Source organism: Naumovozyma castellii, chromosome 3, assembly GCF_000237345.1.
Source record: "Naumovozyma castellii chromosome 3, complete genome".
In the NCBI taxonomy this organism is placed as follows: Eukaryota; Fungi; Ascomycota; class Saccharomycetes; order Saccharomycetales; family Saccharomycetaceae; genus Naumovozyma; species Naumovozyma castellii.
Genome location: NC_016493.1, coordinates 1,188,183 through 1,199,719, shown reverse-complemented (window position 1 = coordinate 1,199,719; position 11,537 = coordinate 1,188,183). Strand labels below are relative to the sequence as shown.

The 11,537-nt window shown below is 36.5% G+C and overlaps 5 protein-coding genes across 5 annotated transcripts; 4 read left to right on the top strand and 1 right to left on the bottom strand.

The window, feature by feature from the left end:
* Positions 1-293: 293 nt before the first annotated feature.
* Positions 294-2,051, top strand: RIM101 (alkaline-responsive transcriptional regulator RIM101; the record flags this gene model as incomplete). Its single annotated transcript, XM_003675888.1, has 1 exon — positions 294-2,051. The coding sequence occupies one exon, from the start codon at positions 294-296 to the stop codon at positions 2,049-2,051; it is 1,758 nt and encodes a 585-aa protein (XP_003675936.1).
* Positions 2,052-2,276: 225 nt separating this feature from the next.
* Positions 2,277-3,359, top strand: SNF6 (Snf6p; the record flags this gene model as incomplete). The annotated part of the gene is made up of 1 exon (XM_003675887.1): positions 2,277-3,359. One exon carries the CDS (start codon positions 2,277-2,279, stop codon positions 3,357-3,359), a length of 1,083 nt encoding a protein of 360 aa, XP_003675935.1.
* A 130-nt stretch (positions 3,360-3,489) lies between these two features.
* GPI13 (mannose-ethanolamine phosphotransferase GPI13) lies at positions 3,490-6,525 on the bottom strand (the record flags this gene model as incomplete). Its single annotated transcript, XM_003675886.1, has 1 exon — positions 3,490-6,525. The coding sequence occupies one exon, from the start codon at positions 6,523-6,525 to the stop codon at positions 3,490-3,492; it is 3,036 nt and encodes a 1,011-aa protein (XP_003675934.1).
* A 206-nt stretch (positions 6,526-6,731) lies between these two features.
* On the top strand, positions 6,732-8,903 carry NCAS0C05790 (uncharacterized protein; the record flags this gene model as incomplete). Its single annotated transcript, XM_003675885.1, has 1 exon — positions 6,732-8,903. One exon carries the CDS (start codon positions 6,732-6,734, stop codon positions 8,901-8,903), a length of 2,172 nt encoding a protein of 723 aa, XP_003675933.1.
* Positions 8,904-9,654: 751 nt separating this feature from the next.
* On the top strand, positions 9,655-11,358 carry TPO1 (polyamine transporter TPO1; the record flags this gene model as incomplete). Its single annotated transcript, XM_003675884.1, has 1 exon — positions 9,655-11,358. The coding sequence occupies one exon, from the start codon at positions 9,655-9,657 to the stop codon at positions 11,356-11,358; it is 1,704 nt and encodes a 567-aa protein (XP_003675932.1).
* Between the last annotated feature and the right edge of the window lie 179 nt (positions 11,359-11,537).

Genomic DNA, 11,537 nt, shown 5'->3' with positions numbered 1-11,537 from the left:
AGGGATTTCAGCATGACAGTCAGATATCCACCTGCCCTAACAGCAAGAGCACCTTACAAACGTGATGTTGTTATTGTTTTAACGTTACAATAATATATTATATAGAACACGTGATGGGTTACCCGAATATTTCCGTGAAACGGCATTTTTTGCACGTTTTCCAATTTTTGTAGTGTCATTCCAGATTAGTTAATTAATACATGTAGAATTACATTTAAACAGTTCCGATACAGATCTGTTCAAACAATAGATACAACACCAGCAACAAAGCACGCCCTTACTAACTACGTAATATGTCCAACATGATGGTTCCCCTCCAGGATCTGCTAAACCAGGACCCGAGCTCTGCCCAGCAACAGCAACAACAACAGCAACAGCAGCAACAGCATAGAAGATCTGCACCCGTCTACCCTTCCATTCCAAGTCCAACTACCGTAGCAAGTCTATTGAGCAATAATCATGTCGAGGTAAACTCCCCAATTACAAACTCCATCTCGAATGGCAGTTCCTCTTTCCATTCTTCTAATGCTCCATCTCCCACTTCATCAGCATCATCTCAAACAGCTGCCACTTACCACTCTAAATCTATTAGAAATATGCTAAACAATACGAATGCCAATGAAAAAACTTCGAACGGGGGTGTGAAACCTATGGAAAGTCAGGATTCTAAACATGTCTCTACCATTTATCATTCTCATTCTCCATCTCCTCCACCTTCATCTTCAGCTTCATCCTCAGCTTCCCCAGACGTGTCGTCCCCTTCATCAAGTGAAGAGGATCATAACGGCAAAGTCGTTAGAATAGTCGATTATAACGGTAAACATAATGAAATCTTACATTGTAAATGGACAGATTGTGATAAGGCGTTCACTATGCCGGAATTATTATATCATCATCTTTGTCAAGATCATGTCGGTAGAAAATCGGAAAAAAATTTACAATTGAACTGTCATTGGGGGTCTTGTTTCACGAAGACAGTCAAAAGAGATCATATTACCTCTCATTTGAGAGTTCATGTTCCCTTGAAACCATTCGCTTGTAAGAAATGTACCAAGAAATTCAAGAGACCTCAAGATTTGAAGAAACATTTGAGAACTCATTTGGATTCCGCCGGTTTCCCATCTCAAACAAAGAAGAAGAGAGGTCCAAAATTAGGTTCAAAGAGAAAGAGTAAGGCAATGGTAACACCACCAACAACAAATAGTAATGTCCCAAGAAATTTGCCTCAAATTACACAGGATCAATTTTTACAATCTCTGGATCCAATTTATTCAAATCAATTGGGTGCAAGAATTCAACAAAATTTCATCCCAAATATGTTGAATGAAACAAACACCAACAAAAACAGTGCAACCAATGTGGGGATGATTACCTACTTCAACAAATTATCTCAAAACCTACAGCAGCAACAACAATATGCAGCTCCACTCTCGTATTCTCATTCTTATATTCAACAACCTCCACAATCACTTCCAGCATCAATGATGCCTTTGCAGTCGGGGACTGGTTCTCCACAATACCCTCAGCAGCAGCAGCAGCAGCAGCAACAACCAGTCTTACTTCAAAAATACCCTCAATTACCACCTCTAACTAACGCCTCTTCGTCATCACCTTCACTAATCGCAAACCTTTCTTTACCACCAATTACAAATTCGCAATCCACAGCTAGCAATATGATGCCTATAATAACTCCTCGCTATGTCACTTATGACAGAAACGTTTCTTCACATTATAACAACAATTCAACGAATAACCCCAATATGGCTGGATTCAGTACCATACAGAAAAATAATGGCAGTGTGGAAGAAGCTATGAATAAATTATCCCTAAATGAAGAACAGGAGGAAAAAGAAGAAAATGATGATGATGATGAAGAATTATTCTTGGCAACTATATGCAATGTCAATTTGATTAAGGATTATCTAATTTGTTCTTTGCTGGAAGAGGAATTTGAAGATGATAATGCCGACGGTGGAGACGAAATGATACAACCAAAACATTTTAATGGCTTCATAAGGAATAACTCAAGATACCCGGAAATACTAATTTAATATAATATTTATATACATACATCTAGGAAAACTTTATAATATACATTCGACAAGGCAATTTTAATGTTTCTTCTTTTGTTCTTTTCTTCGTGTCGTTGTGTTATTTACTTTTGCATGATCACGTGATCAGCTTTAATTAGCACATCAATAAATGAAGATTAATAAACATAAGCACGATTGCTGTCAATCATAAACCCAAAACAAAAAAGCATAACCCAACTAAGCATGGCAGTTACAAAGAAGTCACGTCGTGCCGCACATGCAAAGGCATCTCGTCAACAACAACAGCAGCAACAACAACAACAAATGTCAGCATCCATGTCATCAGCAGCAGGCAGAAACACCATAAATAACAAGATTGTAAACCTATCATTGAGCAATCCATCGTTTGAAACAAATAGATTGAAACCAGAACCCATAAATTCCATTGTTCATGATGAAAGTGACACGATATCATTTAGAAGTTTCCTTTTGAAAAATTTCATTGAGATGGGTAATTTAATGAATGCATTGACTTGTAATATTACACCGCTGGATAAGATTAATGCACCTGAAATTTTCATACCGAATGAGAAGGGAACTAATATGGAATCAATTTTGAAAGCTATGGAATTGAAGATTGATAAGGATTTGGAGGAATTGGAAGTCTTGCAGAATGGAAAAATGCAACAAGAACCATTTACGCCTAATGACCTTACAAATTTCTTTAGTGATAAGTTAAAACAACTAGATAATACAACAAATGTGAATGATACACAAATATTACAAGACTATTTATCTAAAAAAAATCTTCGTTCGCAAGAAAATATAATAGTAATTCATAGGAACGAATTTAATCACTTAAAGCAGGACCCACGAGAAGCACCACAATCGTATTGGGATACATATAACGCCAATAAAATAAAACTTCAACAAGAATTGGAAGAGAGAAAACGTTTAGAAGAAGAAGAGGCCAAGAGAAGACAGGAAGAGGAGGCCAACTTTAAGTTACAGCAAGAAGAAGAAGAAAAGAGGAAGAAAGAGGAAGAATTACAACAACAGCAACAAGAAGAACAACAAAAATTACTACTGCGACAACAACAGCAGCAACAAGATGAGGAGAAACAAAAACAGTTAGCCGCACAACAAGCTCAACAACAGCAATCGCAACAACAGGAGCAACAAGAAGATGGTGCAGAACAACAAGAGCAACCTGCTATGCTTGATAATATATTCGATGATTTTACGTCAAATGGTAATAACAACGGCAATGAATTCAATACCAATTTTGATGACGATTTTGGTGACCTAGATAATGTCTTCTTTTAATGGTGATTCTATCTCTCTCTCTCTATATATATATACATACATACAGTGTTTGTATCGATAATAAAATTCTTAACTCTATATTATAGTCTATGTGTATATAAGTATATATAAATGCATTTTACAGAAAGGTCTATTTCCAAAATATATCATTGATATGTCTGATCAATCTACCGCTCGCAAATGCAATAGTAACAAATGTAACAATTATTTGGGTAACAATTAGAGACATGCATGCAAATAAAAATCTGGGACAAAATATTTTCCATACCATTAAATGTCTACGGAAATGAGTAACCCAAATAAATGAACTCAAACAAAGGATTGAATTATAGAGAATTAAAACACCACAATTTGAAACAATTCTTCCTAATATCGTTTGTGGTTTCAGTACATCAGGAGGTTGCTTCCATAGAGTTAGTAATGCAACTGATAATGCAATTAATATTTGTGGACCAAAGGTGTTTAACGCCAACGAGATATGAGTCAACGGGAAAGTAATCTTATCTGAAAGGATAAAACCAACATCCCATTGGATTGATGGGATAGTAGCTTGGTGACCAGTACTGAAATATTGTTGATAAGATAATAACGCCAATACAATGGGTCCAATAATATTCTCTTTCAATTTTAGTAAATCAATGATCTCCAAAATAGATAATATTTGATTACACATTAGGAAGATGGAAATTTGAGCCAATGGTTTCATAAAAATTATTATACTCATTATCCAATTAATCACCAGTAAGAAGTATTCAGAGCCATAAATATTCGTATAACCCAATATGGTGGCTTGATGTGACTTAACATCAGTATTATGGATGTTTAACTTGATACAGAGGGGACCCATTAACCAGCCTACATTGGATGCGATCAAACTGAATCCTGTGACAATTCTGGCAATAGTAAATTTGAAGATTGTTAAATCATATGACCATTCAGGTAGCGTATTCTCCAACGAAGTTGCAGTCCAATAAGCAAAATTAATGAATAAGACACCCTTCAAGAATATATCAATCCATATGGGTGCCGCCGCCTGGTATGATGAAGATAAATTATAATATCCCTTAATACAGGCTGGAATCATGAATATCAAAAGAAAGCAAATTGATAGACACCATAATGAATAATTATTCTTTGTTGTAAATGTTGGCGTGCAGTAGTCTCCTTGCTCTTCTCTACAAATTGTAATCAAAGATGCCAATCTGGTACACACAATCAACATTATGGAATGATATCCCCCTAACAATCGGGCAAACCTGGTTAGTGGTAGTGAATTTGAGTTTGCCGTTGAAGAGTTTACACCAGATGTAGTACCTTCATTTTCACTAATCGTGGCAGTTAGTAATCTACTTGTATATTGTCTGTTTGGCAAAAACACAAATTCATATAAGGTAAGTACTCCAAATGTAATTAATAGAAATGTCACAATTTTGTCCTCCCAAATAGTGAAGGAATTTGATGTGAACAATAGTGAGTGAAGAATTAAAAAGAGGGCACCGACTCTTGACCAATAATCGGATAATAAATCTTGGAATACTCTACTTATTAGCCACTTGAGTGTGTAACGATCAAAGATTGGAATACAGCATCCAATGATAATACCAATTGCTGTAGCAAATAACGTACACCATATCCAGTTATTAATAAATAGTGGTTGATGGAACACATAGTAAAAACCATGAAAACACACGTTGGTCGTTAATGACATAATCACGATCCATGGTGCAAATTCAGGTACCATTTGATTAACCACTATTGAAGGAATTAAGTTTGTAACTGAAATTAAAAGAATCACAGAAACAGTCAATAGGCATACACCTGTGGCTATACTATAATAATCAAAATTGGTCCAAAGGGTTTTAAAGATCTGTAATAATTGAATTTGATATTTTTGTGCTCTTTCATGGTTTGCTAACCCAATTTGATATAATTCTTCTAGGAGTGATTCGTTGTTAATTTTAATCCCTATAGCTTCTGTATATGTCCTTAATTGTTTCAAGGCTGCATTGGTAAAGGATGACGCCTCCTTTTCTGTACAAAATATTTCGTTAATGGGCCATCCCAGATTGTTGAAGGGGATTGGTAAACCCAAAAGGAAGGATAAAGTAGAGACCAAGTCAATTTGATTAACTGATCTGTATCTATCTCCCTGGTTCCTCGTATCATAATTGCTGGTATCTTGTAGGTTCCACGCATTATTTCTCTTTGAATATAAAAAGAGTGTGCTTTCTAGTTCATCTTTCGAATCACCACCATGGTTGCCTGTGTGATCCATACCGTGATCACCCATAATAACCAATAATGTATCGTCATCAATGGAATCCATTATTTCTCTGATAAATTTGTCTATCTGCAATTGTTTTTGTTTCATAGTAAAATGATTAGGACCAAACTTATGACCGACATGATCCATTCCCAGCATATGGCCAATTAAGACGTTCCAGCTTTGATCGTTGGTATTCTCTAATAAATGGTCATTGAAAAAAGAAATAACACCATTATCTACTGTATCCAAGTCCCAAACATTCAAGGATTCAAAAGGCTGGCTCATTGGAGATAAAAATGGATTGAAAAGGGCATCCCAAGTATCATCTCCCACAAAAAGGACTTGCTTATCGTTCAAGAACATTTGTTTGATTATATTATCTTCCTCAATGACGCTCCCATCAAAGTTGGAGCCTGCATCTATAAAAGTAGGTAGGGATCCCGTAGTAAGACCCTTTAATCTTTGCAATGTTGTTGTTGGTGGGTCCGCCATAAACTTCAAGAGTAACGATGAAGAAGATGACTGATCTTCAAATTTTTCGTATAGCACTTTCAAATTATTATGGTAATAATCATTATAATCAGGATTGGATTGGTTTACTGGGATGACAAAATCGAACCTCAGCGCATCTACTACCAATATGACAGATTTGTTGAACTTACCATAATTTTCGATAGATTGATAATCCGCCAACGTAGCCACATTATCAAGAACATTTCTTGTTAATAGGAATCCTTTTAAAAAAAAAGCAATCGCAATGAATTGTAAAGCTGCGAGTGATCCCAGAAGCAGAACATATAATGTATGAGATTTCCTAAATTTTTGTATTCTTGATCTATATATTCTTTTCTCGTCAGCTGACGTGCTCAGAATGGACTGTTTTATGACTCGTTCGTCCATTATAACGTGTAAAAATATACTCAGTTCCCAGTTTCCAATTCAAATCGACCAAAATATGCTCTGTTACAGTTCCTACAGGCTTTAATGTACCTTACACAGCCACTACTTGTACGTATTGACAGTCGGTTTTGTTTGATGAAAAAATATTGGAATGAAAAAATTCAGGTTTCCGAGAATACCAGGACCCTTAAACGGTTTATTATGTAATGAGTGAGGTAACCTACAGGGTATCTACACAAAATTCAATAATGTCGAAGCCCCAAGCATCTGAAATGAAGCCATCGATATCCTGGGGGAATTGTATCTGTCTACCAACGTTGGTCTCGAGACAAAGTAGGCGTGCTTCCACACTACTCAAACAGGTGCAAAATTGCCGATCTCAACAACAAACATCACAGATAAGAACGTATTCTAAAATAAAAGATGAACCCAATACTACATCTTCACTTTATTCTTCTGATACTTTAGTCGATGTCAAATTATCCCACATTGATACGACAAGAAGATTAGAAGCATTGAGGAAACAAATGGAGTTGGAAAACTTGTGTTGCTATATCGTCCCCAGTGAAGATGAACATCAATCTGAATATGTCACGGAAGCTGATGAAAGAAGGAAATTTATTTCTGGGTTTTCTGGTTCTGCAGGGATAGCATGCATTACAAGAAATCCCCTAGATGCTGGCGGTGAAGCAATCCTGAGCACTGACGGAAGGTATTTCAATCAGGCCGGGAAAGAACTTGATAAGAATTGGAAACTAGTTAAGCAGGGTGAAGCTCCATTTACCTGGCAGGAATGGTGTGTAAGGAAGGCGAAGGAACTGTCCCAGAGGGCAAACGGTAGGGAGATGAAGATTGGCATTGACCCAAAATTAATTCGTTTCGATCAAGTGATCCAATTTAACAAGATAATTAGGCGTGAAGTATCATCATCAGATACAAAAGACAATGTGGAAGTAGAGTTGACCCCTGTACAAAGAAACTTGGTAGATTCTATATGGAATGAATTTGATGTTAAACCTTCCCGCCCAAACAACAAATTACTCTTATTACCAGATATATTTAGCGGTGAAGATTTTATAAGTAAAAGAACCCGCTTATTAAAATTGATTGACGAGAAGTACGGTACTATTAACAAGAAAAATTTAATACTTGTTGCGTTAGATGATATTTGTTGGTTTTTGAATTTACGAGGATCTGATATTCCATATAATCCTGTATTTTTCTCTTATTTGATGGTAAATGTGAATGAGACGGTATTATTTACTGATAATCCATTTAACAATAACATTAAGGACTACTTCAGTAAAAATAATATTAAAGTGAAGCCATATTCATCTATTTGGGAAAATTTGCAAAGTGTAACTCAACAAAAGGAGCAAGAATTTTTGATACCCGAAACTTCATCATGGGATTTAGTGGAGCATGTTAAATCTTCACGTTATCGCATCATTGCATCCCCAGTGGAGTTATTTAAATCTGTTAAGAATGAGATTGAAATAAGAAATGCCCGAAAGGCCCAAATAAAAGACGCGGTGTGTATAATTGAATATTTTGCCTGGTTAGAAGATCAATTAGTCACGAAAGGTAAATTACTTAATGAATTTGATGTTGGAGAAAAATTAAGACAAATTCGATCAACAACATCTAATTTCATGGAAAATTCCTTTGAGACCATATCTTCAAGTGGCTCTAATGCCTCAATAATTCATTATGCACCTTCCAAAAAACAATCATCTTATGTGGACCCAACAAAGATATATCTATGTGACACTGGAGCGCAATTTCTGGAAGGCACTACGGATATCACAAGAACTATCCACATGCTCAACCCCACAGAGGAAGAAATAGAAAATTATACGCTCGTGTTAAAGGGTAATCTTGCCGTTGAGAGGTTAGTATTCCCTGAGGGTACGACTGGTGTCGGTGTAGACACTGTAGCTAGACAATTTTTATGGTCACATGGATTAAACTATAGACATGGTACAGGTCATGGAATTGGATCATTCTTGAATGTCCATGAGGGGCCCATTGGAATTGGAACAAGGCCAGCACTGAATGATTATGCATTACAGGTCGGTAATATAATCAGTAATGAGCCGGGCTATTATAAAGACGGAAAATATGGTATTCGTATTGAGAATGACGTATTGGTGAAACGAGTCGATAAACTAGATTTTGAAGGTACCAAATTTTTTACCTTCGAGAATCTGACTGTTGTTCCATACTGTAGAAAGTTAATTAATGTGAAGATGTTGACAGAGGAAGAGAAGGAACAAATTAATCGTTACAATACACATATATGGAACACATTGGAAGCATTACTTCCACATGAAAGTATTACTTTGGCGTGGTTAAAGAGGGAAACGCAGCCTTTATAGACTATGGTACTCAGCTATAGTATGCACTTTTTTCTATCGTTTAACTGATGTGTTAACTGATGATTAGTATATTGTTTAGACATTTATATATACACAGTTGATTCATTTATACGAGAATGGTACACAGCGCACAAAAATAATAGATTAGTCCATGATAAAGGAAATTGGGGAATGTTTCTCGTCAAAAATACAAACCGTGACGTAGAGTGTTTGGTCGCAGTAGATATATAAAAGAAGAAACTGGCTCTCAAAACTTTATTTGTCAACGTATTGAACTCAATTGCAAGATATTTCACCCAATTTTGGAGTGTTTAAAATGAACAATACAAGATGTTTCGGAGTTTTGTTTTGACGTCAGAAATGACTGCATCTTTTGCTCCGTGGAACAATTTTTTATGACACATTTTTCCATCTCTGCGTGTGTTTCTCTGACGGAATTTTTTGGGTGGCTTTACCGCCTCTGCGGTGTTTCTCTGCTATTCTCCGCGGAACAAAGGCGGGTACATTAGGTAATATGCAGTCACTCGTTCCCTTTCTGCGGGTTTTTCTGTGGTGGAATCACGCCGAAAAAAATTCCGTCGGATTGGCCATCCGAAAATGAAAAAAATAAAAAAGGAAGATCATTCTTTCTTCGCTGCAGAGATATATAATGAGGCCCGATATCTTCACATGCTTTTTTCGAAAGAATGAACTATTATTCTTACTTTGAAGCTTTGAAAAATAACTTGCGTAAGCATACACAGATCTCATAATGTCTACAACATCATCAGTAGGTCGTACGTCTCACGACGATAAAAGTATGGTAACATCTGACTCACCAGCCGCTTTCCCAGGTGATGAAGAGGCTTCTAGTATCGAATTGAAGCAAAATGTTTTACAAAGAACAGCAACAATGGGCTCCATGGTGGAAGATGACGTCGAGGCCACCAGAACTTTGTCCCGTTTAATGACAAACTCTATGGCTGATCGTGAAAAGGATGCTCTCTTGGCAGTTGATTATTCGAACAGTCTACCAATGGGTGGAGAGAGACCATATCCTCCAGGATTGCCAGATAAGGCACAATTCGAAGTGACATTCGACGGTCCTAATGATCCATTGCATCCTTTCAACTGGCCAATGAAAAAAAAAGTTATTACTTGTGTCATTTTATGTTTGAACTGTATCTGTATCAGTATGGGGTCTTCCATCTTTGCCTCTGCAGTACCTCAAATCTGTGAGATCTACGGGGTCATTCAAGTCGTCGCTATCCTTGGTGTCACCTTATACGTTCTTGGGTTTGCCATTTCACCAATTGTTTATGCTCCATTATCAGAAATCTACGGGAGAAGAGGTGTCCTCGTAATCTCATCATTTGGTTTCTGTCTTTTTCAATTCGCTGTCGCTACCGCGGAAAATTTACAAACAATTATGATATGTAGATTTTTTGGTGGTTTAATGGGTGCGGCACCATTTGCTGTTGTCCCAGCTGCCATGGCAGACATGTTTGATACAAACACAAGAGGTAAGGCTATCTGTTTATTTACAATTGGTGTTTTTGTAGCACCCGTCGTGTCTCCGGTCATGGGTAGTTACATGGCTCAAAGAACTACTTGGAGATGGTTAGAATATGTCATTGGTATTTTTGCCGGTGTTTTAACAGCTGCGGTAGTGGTATTCTTTCAAGAAACACATCATCCATCTATTTTAGTTGCTAAGGCTAAGCAAATGAGAAAGGAAACTAATAATTGGGGGATTCATGCTGCTCATGAGAATGTAGAATTATCCATTAAGGAAATTGCTGAAAAAACCATCACAAGACCAATTATTATGTTGTTTACTGAGCCTATCTTATTGTTCGTCACCATTTACAACTCTTTTGTCTATGGTATCCTATATTTACTATTGGAAGCATACCCAATTATCTTCGTTCAAGGTTATGGATTTACTGAAAATGGTGAATTACCATACATTGCCTTAATCATTGGTATGTTAGTATGTGCTATCTTCATTTGGTACATGGATAGTGATTATTTGAGAAGATTCAGAAAGGCTGGTACTTTAGTCCCAGAGGCAAGATTATACCCAATGATTGTAGCAGGTATCGTTTTCCCCATCGGTATCTTATGGTTCTGCTGGACAGGTTATTATCCAGAAAAGATTCATTTCATGGTCCCAACTGTTGGTGGGGCCTTTGTCGGATTTGGTTTAATGGGTATTTTCTTACCATGTTTGAATTATATCATTGAATCTTATTTACCATTAGCAGCCTCTGCAGTGGCAGCAAACACTTTCATGAGATCTGGGTTTGGTGCTTCATTCCCATTATTTGCTGGATATATGTTCAATGGTATGGGTATCGGATGGGCTGGTTTATTGTTGGGTTTGTTCGGTCTAGCTATGGTCCCCGTTCCATTGATCTTATTGAAATATGGGCCAACTATTAGAAAGAGATCTAAATATGCCTTCTCCATGTGATTATACCAAAGGAAAAATCATAAAAAAATTATCATATCATATCATATCATATCAGAGTACGGCATGTCATGTTGTTACTATCTGACATAAAATTATATTCATTATTATAGATAAATAAAACTAATTAATAACTCAATAAATTATCATATAATTAATTCGCTATTTAAAGAATATTAACT